Below are 26,497 nucleotides of genomic sequence, written 5' to 3'. Positions count from 1 at the left end.
AGAATTACTAAAATTCACATGTGCTTATTAACTTCCTCATGTGTATTAAGAAACCTAACACACCCTAAGGTGTGTACTGAATTAATAAGGCTGATGTTCTGATACTACATGCACCAATTCCCTCTTTGAGAAGACACCTGGCGCCGAACGGTCTGTGCAGCCCTTTGATTGCAAATGAAATAAAAGCACCTGAAACTTACATTTCTGTCCACTACATCGTGCATTTATTTTTAGGTATGTCCATTGCTGATTTCTCCGCAGCTGTCACCAGTAAAACTCTCCTGGTAGCCTGATGGCTTCTGGTGCAGTGTGACCTGCAGAGCCCGGGCCTGTAGATCTGGTAATGTTAGCCGTGGCTGCACCAGCTGAGGAACCTGGATCCGTAGCTGCAGTGAAGCCTCCTGTGTGTAAATTTCTCTGTGCTGTTTTCCTACAACCGCAGAAACAGATGTCACAGCAGCTGTGATCCCTTTCTGACCCAGAACTTCATAAACTGATCCCACTGCACGCATCTAACCTGTTTGACCTGTTATTTTGCGAAGACCTTGCAAAACCAGTCATAGCAGAAAGTGATCTGTCTGGGGCCATATGACTTCTGGCATTATGCAGTGTTTACTAAATACGATTTAAAAACAGTTAGAAAAAAATGATTCAAGTTACCTGATTTAGTGTGGAAGTCTGCATGCATCTCTTCCTAATAAACAAAGCATTGTGTTTTTCACGTACAAGCACTCCTCTTCTAGCACTGCCTCACATCTGTCCCTGCCTGCTTTCTTGCCCTTCTTCTCCTTTATTCTGAGCTCAAACATAGGAAGTCAGTCATTAGGAATCCTCCATTTGCCTTCTTTCTGTCTTCCAATTATTGCATATGTCACTTTATGTCTCTGCTTGCCTTGAGGATGAGCCAAATCCCAAAGTAGGATAAGTTCCTAGAATAAAAAACTTGTGTGGCTCAGTCCTGGGAGGGTGAGACATGTAGTCTGTGGCTCTGCTGAAATATCTGGGTATTATTTTAGACAAACTGTTAGTCCCAGTCACAGACAATTCTGTGATTAAATGAATTAGTGCTTGTAAATGGCACTTAAATTGTTGAGCGAGCATTTAGAAATCACTTAAAAATTGAGCTAAGATTTCCACTTATCTGGTGAATTAGAGATAAGAAATCAATGAGCAGAGCTTGTCCAGATAACTTGAATGGCTTTGAACATCCCAGCTGTTATAATGCATTAGAAAAGCATATACATCAGAACTCTGGCTTCAATTTCAGGAACTGCATTGAAGCCCCAATGTAAATAGTTTGGTCAGTGGCCTTTCCTGCCTTATTGCAGTCACGTGAAATATCAACTCATGCCATCTAATGCTGTTGTACCTAGCCTGTAACTTGTGTTTGTTTTGCTTTTTCACTTTTTTGTAAACTATAATGTTAAAACTTGCAACAAGACGTTTATCTCCATGTGAAAGCAAGTGAGCAAGCACTTCCACGTGTCCTACACTTCACTGGATCTTAACAACCTTCGTGGTGCCTTGCAAAGCTATTGTTGTCCTAATTTTGTGTCTGATTTGAGAAAAGTGAACAGCTATGTACAATTTATAATAGATTTTCCCCTTTATGATTCACATTTGAAGTCTCAGGATTCTCTCACTCCAGGACAAACAGAAGCAGCAGAGTAGTATAATCACTTGTATTGTATTTATTCTTTTCTGTAATGAATGTAACATCATGTGAACTCTTGAGCAAATAAATGGATGCACAAGACAAGGGTCAGCAGTTATACACAGTGATAAATGGAAGCCAGCTGAATCCACGTGTTGCATCATTAATTATCCAGTGATAATTCTGGTAACACATGTGAAGTCAAGATGACTTTCCTGGGGAGTAAGACGAACAAAAGCATTTAATTTTCAACATATTGGAGCAACAGGAGGACTAGCAGATGAGACTACTGGGCTAACCACAGGTGGCAAGTGGTTAAAGTTCATCAGAAACCTACCGTCGTCCTCACAGAAGGGGCCCCTCTTAAGTTTCTGTGGCCAGGCCCTTTGTGCCTTTGGGCTCTTTATTAAAAAAAAAATAAAATTAAAAATCAGGTAAAACTCTTTTGCCACATGTGCAGTGTTTGCAGTTCATGTAATATGTTTGCATCCTTATTGTTCAAGCTGTTCTGGTGTAATGAGTCCTCACTTCTGTGTTGTATGCATGAGTGAGTTATGCACTGGTTTGAATTAGGTGTTGCATGCACTGTTTTGTTGTACGTCCAAGTCTGGGCTACAAGGGTGCATGTTCACTGGCACTTAATGCAATGCCATCAGTTTACTGCATGCAGCATCAGAAAGTCTCACCTCCCCATGCTGAGTAAAACATTATGTTGCATGCTGTCTTAATAGCAAGTAGATCAGAGGACTGAAATACTTCGTATCAGCGCTGGACCCAAATCCAAACTCTGATCCCAGCCCTCTCCACGAGCAGTGTTGGGCTGAACAACTGGAAAGAGATTCCTCTCCAAATCTGTGGCCTGAACTTTATTAAGAATATTATTAGAGCAAATCCTTTTATGCCAATATCCCAAGCTTTTGGAGGAGAGATGGTGGAAATCCAAATTCTAGAGCTGGATTTGAGTCCAATGCTAAGCAATACGAATGAAGCTCAGTTGATGTGGTGTTTCAACTATATCTGTATTCTTTGCAGAAATCCACTGTCAGCAAGCATCACTGAAAGAAAGGGTGGAAGACATTGAAAAGGAAGAATGTTTCTCCTGTGATTTTTGAAGGTGGATAGGTAATGTGTTATCTGCAGTGAATTCTTTACTCAGTGTCCTCCTTAACACACTGTCTTGCTTAGAAGGTGAGTGCAGTTCACCTCTGCCTTCTGCTGTGTGTACCCTGGCTGTGGGGCAGTGCTTATGGGATGGTGCTTAGGGGATGGCAGAACAGCTGTGTGCAGGAAGGAATGTGCACAGTTACTTCAGAGCCAAAACTCTGGGAGACAGGGGGTGCTGACTACTGCTAGGTTCACCAGGAAACAAGATTCTCAAAAGTGGATGGAGGCATCCTTATAATTCATACAGCACACCACTGAGTGCAGCAATGACAGCTGATAGTTAGAGAATAATTTACATTTGCTAGTTAAGCTGTCATTAGCACAGAAATTGGGTAGAATAAATAGGATTTTGTATGCCTAACACTGGAATCTTTCATTTTCAAAGTAGTATTAGTGTGGAAAATGTTACCCAGTATTTGGAATAATTTGACTAATATATGATAATACAAAGCTGGACTGAGACCAATTAGTTGGGCTCACATGCCTTTGTAGGAAAACAAAGAGCCTCTCAGGGGATGGAGAGGGTCTAAAGTTGAAAGCCAAAAAGTCAGGGAAGCAGTTATGTGGATAGTCGTAGCCTGGGTTTTCAGAAATCTAGTGGCTCAGAATCAGAAGCAGGACTTGAGGCAGAGTGGTCTTAACATATTTTAAATGCAAATTGCAGTACAAAGTTAATGACTGCCTAGAAACTTGGAGACACTCTCACAGTCTGCTAGTTGCACCTGGCAGCTTAAGTACACAAAGAAATGATGGCTTAAGGAATTTGTATGTCATTTCTGTGACATGTCCAGTCACAGAATACAGTTAATCACGAATGGACAGTCCTTTTTGGCAAACACAGCTTGCATATTTATAAAATGTCATCTATCTTATGCAGTTATTCAAAAGGGCAGCAGTAGGACTATAATCATCTAATAAAAAAAAAGAGCTTTTATAAGATATCTGTCTCCAAAGTCCTACTTTGGACGTGAAGCCAATTAGGGGTTAGAGAAAAATATTTGTTAGGCTAAATGTTTTCATTTTACTTTTGTAAGGTTTTATGTCATCCTTCGAAATATCTGCTGTGCACTACTCTTTGATAGAGAAGATACCTTAGTAAATGACCTGAGGCTGGACCCAGTTTGGAGGTTATTATGATCCTGATTCAGCAACAGAAAACAGTTTTAATTTCTCTGTCTCCATCTCTCTGACCAGTACTAGGATAAATGACTAGAGACCAGGCTGAGTGGAAAAAAGCCTGAAGGTCACAAAAGAAGTTAAAGGATTGAGCTACTTAACAGATCTAAACCTTAAAGTACATTGGGTTTTTTTTAGTTTTTTAGGTGCCATTGACCATATTCGTGACAGATGGAGGGCTATGTATGAGAAAGGTTTTGTAGGTGTGGATTCAATGCCAAGGTTTTATACACTCCTACTTTATGTCCATAAAAGCTATGTATGCATGCAGAGTTAAGAGATATACCTAAATAAGGTGTGCTGCTGGATAAACAAGTTTCACTCTACATTTCCTAAATAAGGCTATTGCTCAGAACTACTGTATTGAAAGAAATCATCAAGATCAGGTGGACTTTTCTGTTACTGGTGAATGAAACTGGGTTTCTGAAATTTACTTGCATGTAATAAAAGAAGGTACAAATTGTACAGTCCCAGATATTCCTTAAAGTTAGGTCATCTATAAATGCTGAGAACAGAGCTCTCATTGAGCATACCAATGGATAAAAAGTCCCTTTGTCAGTAAAAGCAAAAGAGTCTTCACAAGTGCACTGATTTCTCTTAGGAGTTGAATGGAAGTCTCACACTGAAGATGCAGGAGCATAAGGATAACTATCATTAGATAGATTGCATGCTGAATACCTAATGGCATGTGGTGCTCTATGTCTAACAGTTGCCAAAGTCAACAGTTTTACTGTATAAAGTTTATTCAATAAAACAAAAATTAAGCTGGCCAGCTTCCTTTCATTTTCTGCTTGTAGATTTTCTGCTTGTGAAAAAACAACATTTGAAGAAACAAAACGAGGAGCTGACAAGAAGAAAGAGAAGATTGTTGTCTCCTTGCTCCACCAGTGATGTCACATCAGCCTGTGTGACACATCTGCTGGTGCCACCTTGCTCCACAAACCTTTTCTCCCAGGCTTCCCATGAAGACAGGCTTCACTTCGGTCGGGATGGTGTGACAAATGGCACCACTTGGTCTCTGCACCACTTTCTGGGAGGGATTCCCCACGGGGGTGCTCCCTGCGTTGTAGTCTGAACTCATGGCAGAGTCATGCCTGTGTTTCTCCTTAGCTGCTTCTTCAGCCTTACATCTTCCAGACATGGTCAATCTGCAAGTTGGCACTTAAAGTTCCTTAAACAGTAATATAGTGGGTTAGTGTTCAGAGCTTGTGGATGTCCCCTGTCCTACTTCAGACAGCACATGCTCGTTATGCCTGTTTTGCAAAAGAACAAACAGTATTTCAATTATTAAACAGATTTCTAAAAATGTGCTTTTGGTCTCTGGTTTGTTTTTTTTTTTCTTTTTCAGAAGCAAGTTATCTTTATATTTAGTACAGACTTTGTTTCTCCTCAGGAAATACTGGTACAATACTTGGTAATGATTTAGAAGTTATTAAAATTGACAGGAACATAGTACTGTTAAGAAATAACTGTAAGTCTTCTGTACAATTCTTCCGATCATGTCATGCTTTCATTTAGAAAATCCACCTCTTGATGTCTGTTTTTTTTAACCTGTGAAGTCCTAAGCTTTGGAGGTGGAAAAGGTAACCTTGGGGACTACAGGATACTAAAATATCTTAAGAGAATATTAGATGGTTTTAAGTATTGTGATACAAAACATTTCAGACTAAAGACAAGTCACATTTTCTTGTCTCATTATTTGGCATGGCTTTACTTTTTCCAAATATGTTGAGAAAATCTGTGCTGTTTGTATGTGCCTGTCATTTCCCTGAAATATGAGTTCCAGAATTCTGGTTTTTAATCAATTAAATTGTATTAATTAAGAACAGCAACAACTAAAACAGCACAATCAGAAAAATATTTGAAACCACAAGAATGGAGAGTATTTTCATGTGATGGTGTTCCACAGAGGAGCAGATTTGAGCTTCCTGAGCCAGCTACTTTGTATAGCAGAGTAAAATATCACTAAAGCTATGAAAGCTACCAGGCTTTTTAATGGAGCAAAATGGCAATGTAAAATGTCCTTTTTTCTGTCTCGGATGTCAAGTCACTTTAAAGCAGAATAGGTGAGTTTCAGAAAATGCATATTGGTAATTTTTTTACTGGATGATCTTGCGTGCTGAAATTATATTCAAAATACACAAAATGTTTCGTGCCAAGAAAATGACTCCATGGTATGACCATCTGCAAAGCAGAAAATACTTCTGGGCAGATTTGGAACTCAGCGTGTGGTCCCTGCTGCAGACAGCGCAGTAACTAATTTTACAAGAGATCAGCCTGGCTTTACACTGGTTTTTATCTGAGCCTAACTAATGAAACAGGATGTGGCTTAGAAAGGTGTGATGTGTGTCTGTGTCAAATAACTTTCTAATTGGAAAGGAAGCAAATGTGGTTGCACCCAACTTTTCCAAACTCTGTGCAACGTTTAGCTGTGCAGATATGTTCAGGACTTCTGCCTTCCTTGGGCAAGCATTTCCACACACACAGGTCAAGTGATGGCACTCTCAACGTAGCAGCAATATCTGTTTCTGGGCCAAATTTGTGGCTGAGGTTTTTGTGCTGCTGAGGCATTTGCAAATTTGATTTGCTGAAAAAAAAGAAGCTTACGTCTGCCCTGTACTGCCTGACCATGCAAGTTGGAAAGAAATCTTTAGGCTGTCTTTTCCACATCACCAGGCTATCTGTGCAAAGGCACCCCTGCCCCCATCCTCCTAGAATGTTCTGAATGGAGTGATCTGGGAACTGTCATAGAATCATTGAATTTTTGGGGTTAGAAGGGACCTTACAGATTGTCTAGTTCTAACCCCCATTTCATGACTTTCACCGGACCGGGTTGCTCAGAGCCCCATCCAACCTGGTCTTGAACTCTTCCAGGGATGGGACATCCACAGCTTTTCAGGGCAACCTGTGCCAGTGCATCACCATCCTTACAACACAGAATTTCTTTCTAACATCTAATCTAAACCTGCTCCCTTCCAGTTTGAAGCTATTTCCCCTTGTCCTATCACTACATGTAAAAAGTCTGTAAAAAGTTTCCCTTTGTCTTTCTTGCAGGCTCCTTTCAGGTACTGGAAGGATGCATTCAGGTCACCCGAAAGCCTTCTCTCTTCCTATCTGAAAATGCCAGTTCTCTCAAGCTTTCCTCATAGGGCAGGTGCTCCCTCTAACCATCTTGGTCGTCCTTGGAGAAAAGTGCCTATCAGTGCAGTGGCAGATATTCAGCTGTTCTATTTTGTCTTGTTTTGTTCAAATACCTCTTTTAGACTTCTAAACTCCCACACAGGAAAAGTACTGTGCCCTCTGTTGCAGGTATGCAAAGGGTTGATGCCAGGGCACTCTGACCTTGCTTATGCAGAATTGTTCTGTGAATGTATTTTCTGAAGTTCCCAGCATTCTCACTAAAAGCATTCTTAAATTAAACTCTGCAATTGCTCAAATACATTCAGTATTCACAGAGTTTCAGAAACTCTGAAGAGCCACAGCATGGCCACAGCCTTTGAGAACATTGAGTTCAGTAAAACTGAGCTATTTTACTAAAATGAAGACAGGTAGCTGGAAAATGTATAGAACTTTGTTCCTGAGTGAGAGGACATGTAGCCCAGCCTTTCCATGGCAAGGAAAGGCAGAGTGTACAAGGAGTAGCTAAGGCTGCTTTGCCATATTTCTGCCCCAAGCTCAAGCCTTTTCAGCGATTCCACTCCTACACCTAAGTGGCAGTTTTGGTCGACAAGGTCTTTGAGTCAGATGAATCTATTGAGTAACACACTTCATGTCTGATTACAAGGAGCTGGCAGACAGTAGAGGTAGTAGTAAAACCACTACAAATCCCAACCCTGTACTAGAAAAATAACAAGATTGTATACAATTTTTGTCAGATGCAGTGGCTTGAAAAACTCTCTTTTATTCCACGTTGCCACTAGAGAGAGAAGATGGTGGAGGCAAATAGGAAAAGAAAGGAAATTAGATCCGAATTTATCCCTCAAGCACAGTTCATATCTCTGAAATACAAACCTGTTCTGTGAGAGGCAAAACCTGTCAGGTGTCTCAATGCACCAGCTGGACCACTGGAGAAGACAAAGAGGATGAAGTGTTGGTGATGTCTCTGTGAGAGCAACTTAGAGCCAAAACACCAGGGAAGCTAAGACACACCTGGTGAAGCAAGAGGCATGAGTCTTAAAGACAGCAGTGGGCTGGAGGCTGTCACTGGCTGGGACTGCTCACCCCATTGCCTCCAAAGGATTTGGTTCTGTGGAAGAAAGAGTAAGGAAACCACAAGTAACTCAGTAGCCAAAGGGGATGACTCTCTAAAACATGGTGTCTGATTGTTTGTCCTGAGCCAAAGAAAAACACTTTTAGTGAATTCTTCATTTGAGAAGAGTAGTATTCATTTCTCCTGATCACATTTCCAGGAGTAACCTATGTCTCAGTAGCATGGTGATCAGTATGCATGATGCTTGCTGTGCTTTTATATCTAAGATGCATCAGGGCTGCTCCTTTAAAGCAACTGATTTTTACTTTCTCTGTAAGAAAAGTTAGTAACTACTTTAACTAAAACACTTGCTTGGGATCAAAAAAACATTGTGGTGAATGTAGGAACTAACTACAAGCACTGAACTGTGAAATGGAATGCTGTTGTAGCTATAGTGGTCTGAGTGCATATGCAAGGCGAGGTTTGTAGTGAGAGGCAATTTTATTAGACAAGCAGATGTAGGTAGGGGGGAAAAACATCCCCAAAAAACAAGCTGTGGAACAAGCAAGCTCTCTTCTAGACCTGAAGAAAGGATTGTATGCCTGAAAGCTTTTTTAACCATTCTTGCTATAAATCTCACGCTTTTTCAGAATGGCAGGACTGTAGACCTGCTTCAGGCCCTGTTCACTCTCACAACCACCCACCTCCCAAAACGTAATAAATTCATGTGATTCTTTCAGGTGATTCAAACTTTGGATTGGGCCCTAGGTAAAAGCACCCAAGGCATAACTATATAGCACTTACTGATTGCAACCAGATATAATCTGTGACATTTCCTGAGCCATTATACGTTGAATACTGATAAGTATATGAATTTCTCTCCTGATTCATTTGTTGATCCTGTGCCATCACCCAATGCATAGTTGAAACACACTGTATATGGCACAAAGTTAACATATTTTATGTTTTTATCCGGGTGATGTTTCAAGGTTTTGGTTATTTTGACTGTTCTTTAGCTTGTAGTTCATTGTCTCCCATTCTGTTGTTTTCTATTATGCTTGTTGCATAAGGTATTGTTATTTGCATGGTCTGGGCTCTAAATATAATGTCCTGTTAGTCTCAATACATATTAAAAATAGTTGTTTAACAAGGTTTGGAGTCACCTTTGCTCGTTCCTGTGAAATGAGGAATTCTTCTGCAGTATCAGTGGGACAGACCTATTATAGCTTTGTTTGTCGTGGTCAGAGGAAAGTCTCTACATGCACAGGAGCAAATTCTAAACCTTGACCAGACTGACTATTCAGAAAATAAGCTGGTAAATCATGAAAGGAACTACAAGATTTGTTTGTAGCAGTATGATTTCAAGAGTTTTTTGTGGTACACAGTTACTCTTCTGTGAGAGGGTGTAGCTTCAAATCATTTTTGAACATGCATTTCTTTCAGTCAACCCAAGTGCAATGGGGTGAATGAAGCAATATTACAAAACTGAAGCAAAATGTTGGTGGCATTAATCTTGCTCACAGTGTAAAAATAAGGCCACTAATAAATTATTCAGACTGTACTGAACAGATATCAGTTAAAATTTTGTACATCACATGTATTATATACAACATGCATATTACCAGGAATGTTTTAGTGTTCTAATGCTATCTAAAGCCTGGTGGTTTTGCTCTGACTGGTAAAATGCATAGTATAGTAGTGACAAAAATGATCCTTTCTAACTCTTACATTACAAGAAACATTTTTTTTTTTTAAAAAAAGGTGTTAAGCAATGTACAAAAATGAGACTTGGAAGAAGGCATTAAGGCTAATATTTCTATTTACAGTGAGAAAAATCTCTTTTTAATAGTACAAGAAAACATTTTCTTTTTGAGGAGAAAGCTAACTGACCTGCTAACTATCCTCACTTGTAAGCAGAAATATGGTCTGAAGCTGTTCTCTCCAGTGCATTTGAAGCGTAATGAAGAAATCCACACATTAATTTGCCATAAAGCTATTTTCTGTCTCTTCAGGGAAGCAATCAGTCGTGTTTGTGAAGCCGTGCCTGGTGCCAAAGGAGCCTTCAAGAAACGAAAGGTATTTTTCTTTTCTTGTAGTGCAGTTGACTCTATTTTCTTAGTTCAGCACAGAGGAGACCGGGCACAGCAGGCAGGTGACTTTAAAGCAGCTTTGAGAATTGCAGATCATTAATCACGTAAAGTGTTGGCTGTTTTCACCCACGGTGTGTTGTCGCTTGCCCTTTTCGTCGAGATCTGCTTTTTTAGGCATCTGGAAGCATGAATACACCTAGGACGAAGACTGTGCCTTTATATGGCTTCTGTAGAAACCCCCTCCTTTTACTTTTTTTATTTTTTTTTTTGGTAGGTCACATGTGGGAGAGTTAAAACAAAAAAAAGGGATGGCTTTTAACAAAATGCATGAGTAAATCATGGAAAAAGGTGCTGGAAGGTAGAGCAGAAGCCAAAACCATACACAGTTCTGAAAGTGGTTAGGTCAGTTCTTTGAGCATAGCTCTACTGGTGACATTTAATGAGTTTAATCATTTAATCATTTAATCACTGATTCCCGGGGATGGAGAGAACATATCAGGTGATCCTTTTCTCCCTATGTTCTTTCCATGTGGCTGATGCTCAGTGGCCAGCACTTACGGTGAGCCCAGTGTGTCCCTGACACAGTTATTGTCATGCTTTTATTTTTATTTGTGTGGTAGGAGTTAGAATCTTCAAACAGGGAGCGGAGGAAACCTTGGCTCAGCTCATGCACTGGTGACTCTCAACAGCCTTGCTCTGCCTGCTCTTCCAGAGGCCTGCTAGCAAAGCTGGGATATATTGCTGACTCTGAGGGAAGAAGCATAGAAAGCAGTTAATTATAGCCCGTGTGTGAGATCTTGGGCATAGGAGGAGAGTGGGGGGGTGAACAAAAAGGTCTGTCCACTTCCCCACCTGCTGCACCATCTAGGCAGTGTCTCAGTAGAAAGGGATGGGATGAAATGCCACTTGTTTGCAGTGGAGGGTCTTCCTCTGGTAAAATCAGGCATATGTGACAACACATGTCATGGTGCAATTGGAGATTGCCTCAGAAATTAGGGTTGTGGTTTCCCCACCACCACATTTATCACACTGGCATCTCTTGGTTCTCTGGCTTTTTGTTTTAATACTGAAAGTAAAGACAAAAGTATCTTTTTTTTTTTCCTTGGAAAGCAAAATGACACAAAGTATAATTGGAAAAGTGAGTTAAACGGAGTTCCACCTGCCTAGTGAGACAGCTTGCTCTGTTATGGGTTTTAGAGGCAATGCTGCTTACCAGTTATTGGAAAGGAATAGCAACAGAACTTAGCTAAACATCAAATACAGGTCTCTTTTGCTGATCTGTATGTTCATCATGTTTTTGCCACTGGTGGCTTATCAAATTGGTTAAGGTGACATGTAGTTCCTGAGGGCATGTTTTCACATTTTAACTGCACTGTGGGCACGTGGTCTTTAGGCATGACCTGGGAATCGTGAAGGATTAAGGAAAGAAGAGACATACAAGAATGTTCAAAGGAGATTGTTTTATTGAGAAGTTAATGAAGTACTAGCTCTGCAATGTGACAATGCTAAAATAGTGCAGCACAAACATCACATGGGAGCAATACGCAGGTAGTGTATTTTTAGTCAGTTAAACAGAAGGAAAAGAAGCTAAAACTAAATGTATTTAAACTTTTAAGGTCAACAGAAGCACAGGTGTGTCCATCCTGCTATGAACAGAACTTTCCAAGCTTACAGGCAGCTTAGGACAAATGCAAATACAGTGGCAGAAGAACACTGCCTCCAGTCACAGCTTTGCTTTTATATCTTAATAACCAGCATAAATATTCACAAGTGGAAATTCAGCAAGTAGAAGGACTTGGTCTGTTACTGCTGGGCACCCTGATTTTGTACAGGCTGTGGTTTACCTGAATGAGGCTGCTCTCACACAGATTTGTGGTTCCCCAAAGCTGTCAAAGATGAGAAGTTTTTGAATTTTGCTTTGTCAACATAACTTATTGACTTGCTACAAAACCTCCTGAGGGCTAGTGAAATGCCTGAAAAAGTTATCAGTATTGTTACATCCCCTTTATTACATTCCAACACTTTGTACTTATTCTCTGAGTTAGGAGTAATCTTTACCTGCATGTGGTACCGCAGCATACTGAGATTTTGTTTAGCCTATGTCTGAGCTTTTGCCTACTGCTAAGAAGTCCACAAGCAAAATCTTAGAATGGTTTGGGTTGGAGGAGATCTTTAAAGGTCTTAAACACTCTCTACCCCATTTTGTAAGCATCCCATCGGTATCCCTGGAGTCCCACTTTCCATGTGGGGACTGAGTGGGTAGAGAAGTCAGTGGATGCAGAGAACAGATTTCTTTTCAATAGTTGAAGCTGTTTTTACAGAATAAGAACATTATCATTTTAAGATACTGACTGAAGGCATTTATCTTAGTCTGCTTACTTGGCTCCTTAGTGAAGGTGAGACTTTGCTGTCTTACAAACCCCCTATTTTCTATCAGGTCTTCTTTTACATCATATATTCTTGTTTTGTTAGGTCAAGAGTAGATGACTGCCTGCCTAGCCACTATCATTAGTAGGAGCAGTAGTAGTATAAATGAGAAATCATTTCCAGAGGGAAGCAGCTGTTGTGAGTAAATGTTCTTTGAAAGTCATAAACCTTTTAGAAGCCTTTCAGATCACCGCTAACCCTGCATACAATGAAGGTCATCCCAAATAAACAGAGAACAAAAATCTGCTTTTTTTCCCCCCCTCCTCACAGCCACCAAGCAAAGTCCTTTCTAGCATCTTGGGAAAGAGCAATCTTCAGTTTGCAGGAACGAGCATAATGTTGAATATCTCCACCACCAGCTTAAATCTAATGAATCCTGATACGAAACAGGTGAGTGCAACTTCTGTACTAATTTGTAAGGCTTTTGATGAACAGTTTGCTGCTGTCTGTCAGATACTCAGTTGCTCAAAGTTATTATTCCTCAATAATGTCTATAAAATGAATAAAAACGAAATATGAATCATAGTAGAAGTCAGCTTATTCCAGTATTCAACACAGCTTTCATGAATTACTTCCTTTTGCCCTGTTTCTGGTAGATTGGTTCTGCTCTTATAAGACCTATGACATGAAATGTCATTTTCTGGTCATGGTAGTTCTTACTGGGTACAATTACAAACTTTCAGGGTGGTAAAAGGGATGTGCTTGGAGCAACCAACTAAAGGACTGAATGTACATCCCTAATTTCACTGTTTTCTTTCCATTTAGAGTCTGAAAGGGCAAACCGTTCCTGAGGCACTGCTAAAAATACAGCCTCGGGCATTTTGCAGTGCAGTGAAAGGCCAGTCTTTCAGAGAGACAAGGCAGCCTTTTTTCAAGTAGCTTATTCCTTCTCCTTCACTGTGCTGAAGGTACAGACGCACTTTGGGGAATCACTGCAGTGGTTTGTGAATGATGTATGAGATGAGAAAAATCCTTGCTCAGGGTATACAAAGAGAAAGCAGATGGACATGCGTAGTCACTGCTGTGCTATTTGCTGTGAGCCACATATTCTGTTAGGGCACAATGACTTTCTGCCCAGATACAGCCAGAGAGGAAAACAATGAAGTTCCTACCATCCTTCAGGGCATCAGGATTAAAGAATGAGAAAGAACATGCACACTGTCTGTTAAAAAAACTTGCTGATTATTACTATCATCATGTTTTCATTAATTTATCATCATCCTTGCTTAGAAAACATCCAAATCTCCTGCAGTGAGCACCGAGACACTGGGAGCAGTGCTATGGCTGGATGCAGCAGTTTGTAGCCTTACTATGGAATATACACAGCAGTGCCTCTCACAGGGACAGCTGCCCCCAGTCAGAAACACAGGAGCTTGATGTTAATTAGTAAGAAAGTGCCAAGCCCTGAAAGTCGCCTTGTCTTCAGCCAGTGCCAGGGCAGAATTGTAGTTAAACTGATTTATTGCAGAGCAGAGTCATCCCCCAGATGTTTTGCCTTTTCTCTGAGTTGACAAAACTCTTCATCTTTCTCTCACATAATTCTTTTTGAGATAGACTTTTCTGGGTGCTGCTGGCCTGGGAAACGTCTGGTTTCTCAGAGATCCCTAGTGTGGCTGTGGTCTCCCCTGTTTCTTGTTTGTGCCAAGCATTTGATTTGCAAATAAGAATGGCCCAGCAGCTTTGCCCTTTGAGGCCCCACACAGGAAGAAGGCTGTGAACTTCTGTAATAGTCTCTTTTTCCCAGGGGAGCTGGAAAGAAAGAAAAAAAAAAAGACAAGACAGCGTTGTTGGCCCTGAGGGTAGAAGGAAAGCAATTGCATGTGCTGCAGCAACAATTCAGTGAATATGTTAGGCAGGGCTGGGTGGAAGATGGTTTGTTTAGTATATTTCTTTAAAAAAAAAACCCCTGACTTGAACTAATGGCTTCAAGCACTTTTCAGTTTTCTTAAAACTTGGAAAAATTAGCTTAGAGACAATCTAAAATAATTTTTGTTTTATATGATGCTGGAGTAAAAGATTGGGTTATTTGTACAAGTCAGGGTAGTGACAATATTAAATGTGTAACAGATCTTCACTAGTTCATTTCTATTGTTAAGATTACTTCTTCTTTATGGGAAAAAGTGAAGGATATCCTCACTGATGAGTAATGGAACACTAATTCACCAGTGAACACTTAAAAACTAACCACATCTTCAGAGGCTGCTCTTAGACAAGCAGGGCTATTGAAAATGAAGTGCTCTTTACATGAAAGAAACACTGCAAATAGTTATCAACTCTCTCTGACTTAATGAAGCAGCAAGATCCAGACAAAGTCGTGCCAGGCTTTTTTCTTTCCAAGGAAGGTAGTTGCTAGTTCAAGTCTTTTAGATGCAGGATAGGGAAAACATCCCAGAGAATATATTTCAGCCTATTTTTTTTTCCAAAACAGTTTTCTAAACTATGTGGTTCCCTCTCCAAACTGAGATACTAATTCTATTGTCACGTGCTTTGAGGCACTAAATAGAGGCCTGTCCTTTCCTAGATGAATTCATTGGCATGGCTTATGTGACTCAGATATCAAGTGAAAGTTTCTTTCAAATGACCTTTTCTTTCTTGATTATTACATGATTTCATTATTAAAAGATTTCATAAGTTAAATCTCAGAATAGCAGAGCTGTTCTGCTAGTATTGTATGTTCAGGACAATTTGTCTCTTCCCAGAGAAATATTGTATTAGTTCAAATCGTACATAAGCAATTTGAATTTCAAATGCCCTGGATTATGCCTGTGATTTTGTCCACAATGCTACAGTGCAGCTAGAGTCAAATTTTTGTTTGCATATTGCAAACATGTTGATGTTTGAAACATAAAATGACACAGTGGGTGTTGGAAACGATGTTAGGAACCCTAGCTGGTGTATGGATTGGCATGGTTTCATGGATTTCACCAGAGTGGCATCAGCAGAAAAATGTTTTGATGAATAGGACCTTTTGCTTCATTCATCGTTATCTGCAATAAAGAAAGGGAGTTTTTGCTGATTAAAATTTCTCCAAAGATACTGTCTGACAGATCTGTATGATTTACTGGAGTTCTGAGCACATTTAGCAATTTTGCAGTGTCCTGGTACGTTTTAAAGAACACCAGGATAGATTCATTGATCCTCCCGTTTGTTTATATTATTGTGCTACTCTTTTTACTCCTTGTGGATAATTTTGATCCTGATTTTGGATTTTCACCTGTATGCAAGCCAGAAAAGAAATCAAAAAAGTGTAAACTGTAAGAAAACTATCTGACTTACACTTGTTCTTTCTGATCCATACAGATCATAGCAAATCACCACATGCAATCTATTTCCTTTGCGTCTGGAGGTGACCCGGTAAGCATTCCTTTGAAGCCTTCCCCCCACGTGGATACTGCCTTGTGAGGACTGTGGGACAGAATTTATCGCATATCCTACTGAAAGAAAAAAAATAATACGGCCACAGTAGCTCCTGTTTCTTGTTTCATAAATTCATCTTGATTGTTGCCATCAAACTCTTTTTTGAGGGGAATGACTGACAAGCATTCGTAGATCCTCCTCTTTGAATGACTGAAACAAAAAAGTATTAAGGGGTTGAGAGCATTTGTGTAGTAACTGATAAGCATCTCTTTGTTTCTCAGAGTAATGTGGTACAGTCATATGGGATTGTATGAATTTTTATCCTGTTTTTAATTTGCACTTTTTACAGTAGTAGACTATGTTGCAGTTATAGTAATGAAGCACCTTTTTTTCCTTCTTGTCTTTAAGTGTGCATTGAGAAGACTACTAAATACTGCCTTCAGGTGTATTTGCTACACTCATGTGGCTTGAAGACAGGCTTTCAGGAAGCACAGATCTTACTTTCTCATTTTGCAAAGCTTTCAGTTTCCAATTCAGCTTTCAATTTTACACATTTGGTTCATTTGGAGCAAAGGGCAGATTCCTGCCTGTTGTGCTTTTCCTTAGTTTTATAAGCTGTCTATTGAAGGTATATTAATAAATGTGCTTAAAAAGTATTTGTCACTCAGGAAGCAATGGGGGAATTATAAAATATTGACATTGCTCACCTTTTACCTTAGAGGTTTGAAAGCTTTTAAACCTAGATTAATTGAATGAGTGCCTTTTCCTCCATCGTATGATCATCCATGATTTATCAGTCGTGTGCTACAGGTAAGGCAATTTCTAGCCTGCTTTGTGAGTTAATTCTCGCCGTTCAACCCTGTTAAGGTAAAGATCCTTGGCACTTCCTCTGTTCATTTAGCTACCCTCAGGAAATGTAAAGGCAATCTTCAGTCTTAGTATAGCTTTGCAGAGTTCAGTGCAGTTACAGAAGGGAAAAGGACACCATATCATAATGATTTGGGGAACAAAATATGGATCAACAACAGCTTTGAAATACAACAGATTGCAATGTATGCTGTAAATGAACAATTCCTGAAGTGGGCAGAGGAGTGATTAGCACAGTTCCCTGCCTCCGTAAGAAGATTCTTCGCTGCCCATCTGCCATCCCAAATGCTAAGTCCTGGAAACACCATTTCACTCTGCCCACTGCTAGAGTGATTTACCAGGAAAGAGGAGAGGAGCAGCAGTAGAAGAGATTGGATTTGGAGTAAACAAGCTCTTCCAAATGTTTTAGAGAGATAAAAATCACGCTACTGAGTCAGCGAGCTACCAGAGAAATAAAATTGCATGGTGGAAGGGAGCCTACAAGATGTGGTGAAATTGTAAAGTTGTTTTCCTGGTAAGACTACTACTGCATGAATTCATTCTGACATTGATGGGAAGAGGGTAGCTATGAGTATCTAATGATGACCTACAAGTTTATCTCAGTGGTCTAGTATCTGGCACCTTAAACCATAAGCTTGTTCATAAAGCAGGTGGTTCCCTTGTCCTGGATGTGTGTAGAAGAAGACAAGGTGCAAGGATGTGGTTTAAGTCACAGCTTTATTTACTCGTGAGAGGGCCATCTAGACACAACTTTCATCAGCCCTTAGTGATTTCCACTTGATGGAGGACTGCTGCCACCAAACTGTGTCTCCCAACCACAGTTGGGCTCCAGCCCATAAGCTCATCTCCTTATATGAAATTTAAACTGGATAGAGAAAGGTCATAGTGAACTAGGAACCTAGATCTGAGCCCATGTTTTTTCATGAAGTACTTCCCTTATTTTGAATTTTGGAGTTTGGTTTATTAGGAAGTGAGACTACCCTCACTTCTCTACCCCATCTACCTTTATACTCTGGATATCTGCCTCACATTCATGACAGAAATTATCTTCACCACTTTCCACCCACTCCCTTACTGTTAATTATCTTGTATTATTCAAAATGTAACCACAGGAGAAGTGTTCCACAGTCTTGGAGAACAGCTTGAATACCATATATATATATTTGCAATATTCCCATTTGCAATGAGTCAGTTTCTGGCTATATCAGTACATGGCAGCTTAAAAACATCCCCACCAAATCCCTTACACACCATTTCAGAACAATTTTTAGTTCACTTCCAAGACTGTGTTCTGGATCTGCTTTAGCTCTCTTCAGCCCCTCCTTATGATACACCAAACAATTTTCATCCATAGTAATTTCAGGCGGTTGTTTCCAGGCTGCTAGACAAGACATCTGTTTTTGGAGATATCTGCTGAAATGCCAGAGTGGAGGTTTTCATAAGGTCTAATAAGGCAGGTCTCTCAGAGGTCCCTGAAGGCAGTAGTTTTTCAGTTTCAGCCACACCTCCAAATTTTACCACCACGATGCAATTTCTTAGGGGTGGTAATTACGGCTCAGTCATACTTGTTTTCAGTCCTTAAATGTCAAGGACCACTTTACTGCTTCAGCCCATCTTTGTGTAGTTTTTGGATGGGAATCTTCTAAATTACCCACTGTGGAATGTGCCCACATTAAGTCCTTAATGATTTGTCATAGTCAACTTCAATCTGAACTTTAGAGGTAATAACGAGTTGGTAGTTCCAGACTGTCACGTCCACACTAGCTGTGAGATAGATCTATGATTTACTCAGCCATTAATGTATCCATTAGCTGTGCCTGAACCAGTAAATAAATTGATCTGTGGCCCATTTTCTGGCCCTTCTGGCCCTGCAACTAAATAGCACAGTGAAATTTGCATCCAAACATTCACCCTCTTCCCTCGTAGTGGCCTCTTGGGATCGATGCCCAGCACATGCTGGTCACTCAGAGAGTTTCAGAGCATGGCGTGAGAAACCAGCACAGAGGGGCATGGGAGAGTAGCAGCAATAAAACAGTATGGACAACAGTGAAACAACTCTCAGGCCTTTATCTTGGCTCTGTTTTATCTGTTACTATAGACATAGTCACTTTTCTTGTCCCCTTACTTGTTGATATGCACCCTTATTTCCATTTTAGTCGTTGCCCAGGCACTGTGTCACAGGATTCATCAGAAATTACTGGACAAAATATTAGGGCCATTCTACTCTGCTTTTTTTTATAGGGCAACCTCATTGCTGCTGTGCCTGAGTGTCTTCCAATAGTCTATTAAGTGATATGGTTACACATCTGTTACTAGAACCATGAATTTGCTTCATCATTTCCCTTGCTCTCTCCTTAGGATGGAAATTGTATAGACATACAGCACAGTGATTTGTTTTGGGTGGGTGGTTGTGGTGTGTGCTTGCACTAGAGAAAGCTAAGCTGAAGAAGTCTGTCTTTTAACTGAAGGTTCATGTTTGTTATGGCATTAGATCTTGGCATAATTGCCAATGATCTGGGATCAGTGAAAAGGCTTTGGATAGAGTTATACTGCCAGCTGTAGTGTATCCTGTGTATCCCTCAGGTTTAGCTACACCTGACTAGCCAGGCATGTCAGGAAGCACCAGATCTAACCAGGACTTCATGACTGCATCAAGGCTGTGTGGCCTAAATGTTTCCAGAAACACTGCCCCTTCTGTTCCATCTGCACAACGACACAAGTCTGCGCCGCTTGTGGCAGGAGAGCAAGCAAAAAATCCTTGAGGGAAATGTCTGCCTACTCTTGCCCAAAAATACACCTGGCATGTGGCAACAAGTGTGGCAAGGAGCAGCCCACGGGCCAGGGGAGAGCGTCCTGGGATTCTACTTGTCACAGCCAAGCAGGGGCTGACCACCTCTGTGCCATATGGCGTAGTAGTCAGTAAACACACCTGCTTTCACACACGAATAAATGCCATTGCTCAGTATTTCTGGGGAGCAGGGCTGTTACTCCCACTCTTTCTGCCACAGAACCGGTCGATTATTTATGTTCTGAACCAAAATCTCTGGGCAGTTCGAAAATAAGGACTTGTAATTCTACTCCCTCCTAAATGAGGTTTGATCCAAATCCTACTGAGTTTGTTTAATTGATTCTCAAAGGCCTTAGAAGAGATTTTTGAATTCTGCTGGAATAGATCACATTCTAGAGAAAGTGGTGCAATCAGTACCAAAACCCATAAACATTTATATGGGGTTTAAGTAGTATACAACTGTAGAGCAAAACATGTCATTTGAGGCTCTACCCACAGGAATATACATACTCTGGACTGTGATCTTTTGCTATGATCAGTGCAAATATTTTTTTGCATTCATTGTAGATATCTTAATTTTTTGACAGGATACAACTGACTATATTGCATATGTAGCTAAGGATCCTGTTAATCGGAGAGGTAAGTTAGAAATACCTGTTTGACATCTGTTTTTCCTTTGAGAAACACAAATTATTCATGGTTTAAGTCAGATTTTTTTTCTCCAAGAAAATATAAATGCAGCCCGATAAAAAGATTGCCTTTGGCAGAGTCACAAAAAGATTGTGTAGCAATAAGAAGCAACAGTTTGGTTCTCAGACTTGGAACAGGTCTTGCCTCTGGTTCATATCCAAATATCGCTTTGATTCTCTTCATCTCTTAAATCAAACACTTGCTTTACTTGGCTGCATGAGCTTCTAGGCAACAGCTAAATCTTACCTACACCCAATCACCATGCAAGAACTAAGCAGTCCTCTGATTAAGTCATCTGATGAGGCAGCTGAATCTGTTAGGTCTTCTCAGTACATGCCTAATTCTTCCTGGCAGAATCATGTTCTTTACCAAATAGTGAGCTTTCAGCCAGCTTACTGTAATTCTCTTTCTTAGTGAGGTTTTATTCAAGGTTGCATTGCTTTAGCAGCAGTCAGTCAGGGACAGGGACCTTCTTGTTGGCTGTCTTTAAAATCTAAGATACAGTTCACATTCTCAAAAAATAAACTATAAGAATTGTAAATTACAGTCTGAAATAAGGTACAAAAGACATTCCTGCTTGTAGTGCAGGAAGCATCACTAGGTCTTAATGCAAGATACAAAGTATTGTGTAATATACCTGAGAATCTATTTATTACTTATAGAGTCATAGAGAAGAACAGAGTAGCTCAAAAAAACTCCAAAAAGCCAACTCTGCAAACCCTGAGCTGCCCACCTTACCATCGACACAACTAATTTAGTAGGTTCCACATTTTATCATCTTTAATGATTTTAGATACCTGAAGAATCTGCTGTGTCCATGTGCAGAGATGTCCAGACTTGAGAGCACTACCTCATAAATAATTAATACTTGCACTAAACACACTAATATTGTGTGAAAATAACTGGTGAAACACCTAGAAAACTTACGGGGAATGGGAGGTATGGAGTTAGTCCAGTTCTTTGCAATGGATGATATGTTACAACATCATGTGTCCCCCCTCAGAGAGGCTCCAGTGTCAGACTGTAGGATGTGTGGTGCAGAGCTGCTCTCCACCCCACCTGCTTTAGCAGTACCCTTCTGCTAAATCAGAGGCTGATTCAGTTGTTCTGAGGGATCTCAGTGACGATGTAGTGGGTTGGCATTGTAGATGTTTGCACTGTAGGGTTTGCAGGAGCCCTGTCCTCTGTTTTCTGTTCCTGTGTGAGTAGATTTTAGAAAAGAACTGTTTCACATGATGTGTTCCTTCTATCTTATGTTGGATGTGTTTAGCCTTGACTTCCTGTGACTGTTCCTTGTTGAGCTGGTCTATCCTAGATTGAGGAGTCATCTGAACACCTCGTTCTGTCGTCTTCCTTTGGTGTGTTTAGGTCAAGTAATTTCTCAGTTTTCTTTATGAAAAGGTTGACAGTGAACTCTGTAGGTCTCCAGCTGCAGTGCACATCCTCCATCCTTCTGCTGATTTCTCCTTCTTTGATCTTTCTGCATTGTTTTAAAAAGTTATATGATACCTTTATAGCAGGGGCTGCTGGTACGGTGGAGGCTGCACCTTGCTTTTGTCCTCATCATTAGCCCTTTTGGCTGCAGTGAAGCGCTGTTACCTCCTGTGAAACTCTTTCATGCTGTGATCTTTAAGCCCTCTGCATTTCCTATGGACACTTTCCCCACTCCTGTATCTACATCAGTGATTTGCAGATTGGTGACTTTTTATGTGGCCTGCATTAAAACAGATTTTTAAAAAGGATCTAATTTAACAAGGGATCTGAACTGCCCTCTGTCACCATCACTTGCCATTGTGTCATTCTTTGTGTTATCTGCAAATCGATTTGGAATGGAATATGTCTTTGTTTCTACATCTAGTGAAAATGTTACTGCTGCTGTTACTGACACTGCCACCAATGCTGTAGCACAGCTTCCATATTAGACTCATTTCTTCCCAAGGATGGAAAACCTGTCTTCGCGTTTTGTATTCTGGATCCAGCAAGCTGAAGGCTGTCTATTTTCTGCTGTAACATTCACAAAAAATCATCTCTGTGTGAGCCAAACCTTCTCAGCCTTTTACAAGAAGCATATCTCCTACCTGCTGAAAGTCCATTCACGTATCCAAGGAAACAGGTTACTCATTATGTCACCTACTGAAACTACTTAATGACTCATGCTTCATTTCAGCTCCGCACAGGTTTAGCAGTGAGCAATGTAGCCTCTTTAAATCTGCACTCTAGTTAGAGAGTGCAAACATCTTAGCTTTGTTTGCCCTAACTGCTTTTGGTCCACGTTCATGGAGATGCCACCAGAAGTGGTGCAGAGGGTGCAAACAGCAAATATCCTGCTGCTGGTTGGGGATGTCTGCCTCCACCTTTGGACACATGGAGGTCCTGTTTTTGGCTGCTGAATCCACTTTCAACATGCAGCTAGTGGCCTTTCCCCTGAATCAGGATTTGCCTCAGCTTGCTGGTCGGCACAGCAGGTGCTATAAGGTGAGAAGAGAACACCGCTGTGTCTGCGTAGCACTGTGACTGGTGCCATCTCATGCTGTGGGAGGTGCTGCTGAAGAAGAGGCAGCAGGCATTCCTGCATACCTCCATACCTGCACAGCTGCAGCTTTCTTGGCCCTTTATTTTTGCCTCTTCAGATGTCTGTCAAGTGGATCAGCCTCTGAGAAGTCATTTCTAAACCTACTTAGTCTCGCTGTGTAACGTTAATTAAAACTATGTCACACAAATGTTGTGACCAACCCTTGTTTGTAGGACATTGGCATCCAAAGCACTTGGTTCCACTGAGCTGGACACTAGGCATGTACTAAAATGCAGTTTTTCAGCTGAAGAGTTTATATTCAGGTTTTAAAGCAGTCTGGGGTGATACAAATTAGTAACTTTGAACAAGGACCCGCTCTAATGGGTAGGACTTGGAAAATAACCAGAGTTTCAAACCCAGTCCAGGCTACCAGCAAGTAGACCATGTGCTCATCCAACTCTGAATATGGAAAATTAATTTGCCTGGGCTTTTCCACATATCATGATGAGTGCTGTTCATTCAGATCTTCAGCCTCCAGCTCTTAACACCCATCTATGTTCCTGCAATGCTGAGTCAGTTCTCCATGAATTCACCTCTTCGTGTTGTCACATGAGACCTCCGAGCCACTCGCTGATTTAAAACCGTGGCAGATTTGGGTGCTCAGAGAGCTGATAAAGGTTTCTCAGTCTTCCATAGGAAGAGAGCTTGTGCTGCCAGCCTCCCTCCCTACTGCATCTGTTGTAGTGGGTTCGGAGAGGTGGCACATGAGGAGGTGCTGGAGTTAATCAGGTTCCTGCCTCTGCGCTCTTCAGTGACCCACCAGTTTACTGGGAGTGTCTCCGTGCAGGGAAGCAGGAAAAGGTACTAAGATCTGTACTCCTGGAGTAAGGTCAGGGCCCGTGGTCTAGAAAGTATTCTGAGTATACTGCTCCTCCCTCAGACTGTAATTTGGAAAAAGTGAACAGCTTGTGAGCTTGGGGGTGATTACATATAAAACTGAAGTGGTAATAACATTGAGGAAACCCAAGAAAGCTTTTACTGTTATTGCCATCTATTAATATTTTGTATTTTCAGCTTAAAGCTTAGAATTCTTACATAATCTATTGCATTCGGGTAATAACGTGAAATTGTACGAGATCTTTGTGTTTGTGGACTTGTTAAAATAGCAGAACAGATTTGTGATCTTGCCCATGGCAGTTACACACCAGTGCAATTTTATGTAACCTTTACAAAGACACCGTTGCCTGAAATTCACTGTATCATAATTGGTTTTTATTGAAGGGTGCACACTTCTAATAGGGCAACTATACTTGACGTGTAGGTGTTTTGTCACAGGTCAGTGCATCCCACCACAACGTGAACAATGATTTGCATGTGCATGTGTCAAATCTTTTTCATTTAGCTTGTCATATACTGGAATGCTGTGATGGCGTGGCCCAGGATGTCATCAGCACCATAGGGCAAGCGTTCGAGCTTCGATTTAAGCAATATTTGCGATGCCCCTCTAAGATACCTACTTTCCAGGATAGGTGAGTGCCATTCCAGAAGACTGCTAAAGGATCTCCTTTAGCTTTCTATTTTACGTAATGAAATGTGTGGTGGACGATGTTGCTGGAGACAGACATGACTTAAACATTTTAAAAAAGGTTTGTGCTCAGTTAGCATAGCAGTGTTTACCTAACGAATACGAAGGGGGCACATTAATTTTAAAATAATAGGCTAAACATGGATTTCATGTGACGTTGAAACGATCATGCGTTTTCTGTTGTTGTTAGTAGGCAGAGTTGGATGGCCAAGAATGGATGTTATTTGTGGTGTTTCTCATTGTTGCTGTCATAGCAGCTGTGTCAGTTTAGATGGAGTAAGTTAGAGAGCTGGGCTTCCAAAATGACTAGTGATGTTTCACTATTTCTCATATTAGGGTGATGTTTTGGGGAATGTGATGTATTATACAGAGGCTTTGACTGCATTGTTCTCTGGAGGATACAAAATCTGTCTGTTTGTGTGTGTTTAAAAGCCTGGGATATAGCATTCTGTTTTCTTTGGAGACGTGGATTGCTATATGCTTGTTAATACTAGTATAAATTCCCGTGAGCTGGTACCCTCCACAATCTCTTATATCAAAGTAAAACAAGTATATGGTGAATATAAAATGCTACTATCCTAATCTGGAAGCGTGCTGTATTCATGTCTCTTGACTTTGTGAAGTTCTTCCAGATTTGTACTGGTGATAGAGTATATCTTTAGATATAAAGCTTTAGAGCCTAGTTGGTCAATCAACTCATAATATTACAAGTGCTGTTGTAGGATTAGAGAAAATTGCTTAATTCGATTTGTAATGGTTTTTAAAGCTAAGTAAAAACATCCTTTACTCACCATAAAGAATTTTATCCATTGCAAAGGAGGTTTAGATTAGTGTGTCTAAACAGAGAAGGTCTCCAGCATGATCCATTATTGCTTCCTGACTTATGATGGTAGCTGAGTTGCCCAAATAACACGCAGTAGTGACCCCCTGACAGACAGTCTTAACCTGATGAAAATATCCCTTAAGTGCTTTACAAGCGAGGGGCAAAACAAAGCACTCGCTTCCTTACAGGACGCAGAGTTTTGAGGACCCGTGGACGGAGGAAGAAAACGAGCCAACAGAGCATCCCTATTACAACAACATCCCAAATAAAATACCTCCCCCTGGCGGCTTCCTTGATGCCAGGCTCAAATCAAGACTTCCCACTGCTGCAGACACAGCTCAGGTCAGTGCAATTGCATCTCTACCATCCTGCTGATGGATGCAAAATTTTTAAAAGACGTGTATTTTAAGATGTGATTTACGTTGGGAGCCTTTATAGCTCACAGCCCTTCGTGTATGGACAATTTCCCGTTGAATGGGCATTGCAGACCTAGGGGGGCAACATGTTAGGCAGCTTCGGAACAAGACAAAGGAGGTGAGTTCCTTGTGGTTTTAAAAGGTTAACCAGGATCTAGGAAGAGAAATCCACTGAGGGTAAATACATTTTTGGAAACCATGTCTGCTTCAGAGAGTATAAAATCTTGTACACTAACTGGGAATGATTTAATGCAGAATCACTTAATCTAGTGCAGTCATTATGAACAGTTCATTATGTTAATAACTTGACAGCCATCAGTATTCGGCCAGACTCCTAGGTAGGTTTTCCACCTCATGTTGAACTAAGGTCAGCTTGGATATTTCTGCCAACACTCCTGTCAAAAGTTTGACTGCAGTATCAGCATAGTCACTTAAGAGGAGTTTTCAGATGCAGCACAACTCTGCTCAAATCCAGGTGTCTGTAGACAACATCCTCCCTTCAGTGCCCAAGTGCCTTCCCTGGTACCAAAGTGGGTCTTTCAGCTCGTGGTTTGAAGAGTGCTGGTGCTGTCTTCTGGTCCCAGGCATGTTTCTGTGGAATGCTTTTCCCAGGAACAGTGTGTCAGGGCTTGTTATGTGAAAGGAAAATGTACTGAAAGAGGTGATGCATCCTTCGATATTGTGGGGCTTAATAAAAGCAGGAAGTAGGGAAGTATGCATGAAGGTCACTGGTAATATCTTACTCTTACACAAATGTAT

At 40.7% G+C, this 26,497-nt stretch overlaps 1 protein-coding gene across 13 annotated transcripts in view; it reads left to right on the top strand.

Annotated features, from left to right (window-relative positions):
• The window catches only part of SHC3 (SHC adaptor protein 3), a 94,457-nt gene that overhangs the window by 55,286 nt on the left and 12,674 nt on the right, over window positions 1-26,497 (top strand). For all 13 annotated transcript variants that reach the window (XM_051777361.1, XM_051777355.1, XM_051777360.1 and 10 more), the window contains 6 exons: window positions 10,196-10,259; window positions 12,971-13,090; window positions 16,001-16,054; window positions 20,300-20,351; window positions 24,317-24,443; window positions 25,511-25,664. In XM_051777361.1, coding sequence (XP_051633321.1) covers window positions 10,196-10,259; window positions 12,971-13,090; window positions 16,001-16,054; window positions 20,300-20,351; window positions 24,317-24,443; window positions 25,511-25,664 — 571 coding nt within the window. The remainder of the gene's footprint in view (window positions 1-10,195; window positions 10,260-12,970; window positions 13,091-16,000; window positions 16,055-20,299; window positions 20,352-24,316; window positions 24,444-25,510; window positions 25,665-26,497) is intronic.

Source organism: Manacus candei, unplaced genomic scaffold, assembly GCF_025592945.1.
Source record: "Manacus candei isolate 608988 ecotype Guabito, Panama unplaced genomic scaffold, ASM2559294v1 h1tg000010l, whole genome shotgun sequence".
In the NCBI taxonomy this organism is placed as follows: domain Eukaryota; kingdom Metazoa; phylum Chordata; class Aves; order Passeriformes; family Pipridae; genus Manacus; species Manacus candei.
The sequence above is the reverse complement of the archived record's forward strand: the minus strand, read 5'-3'. Positions and strand labels throughout refer to the sequence as shown.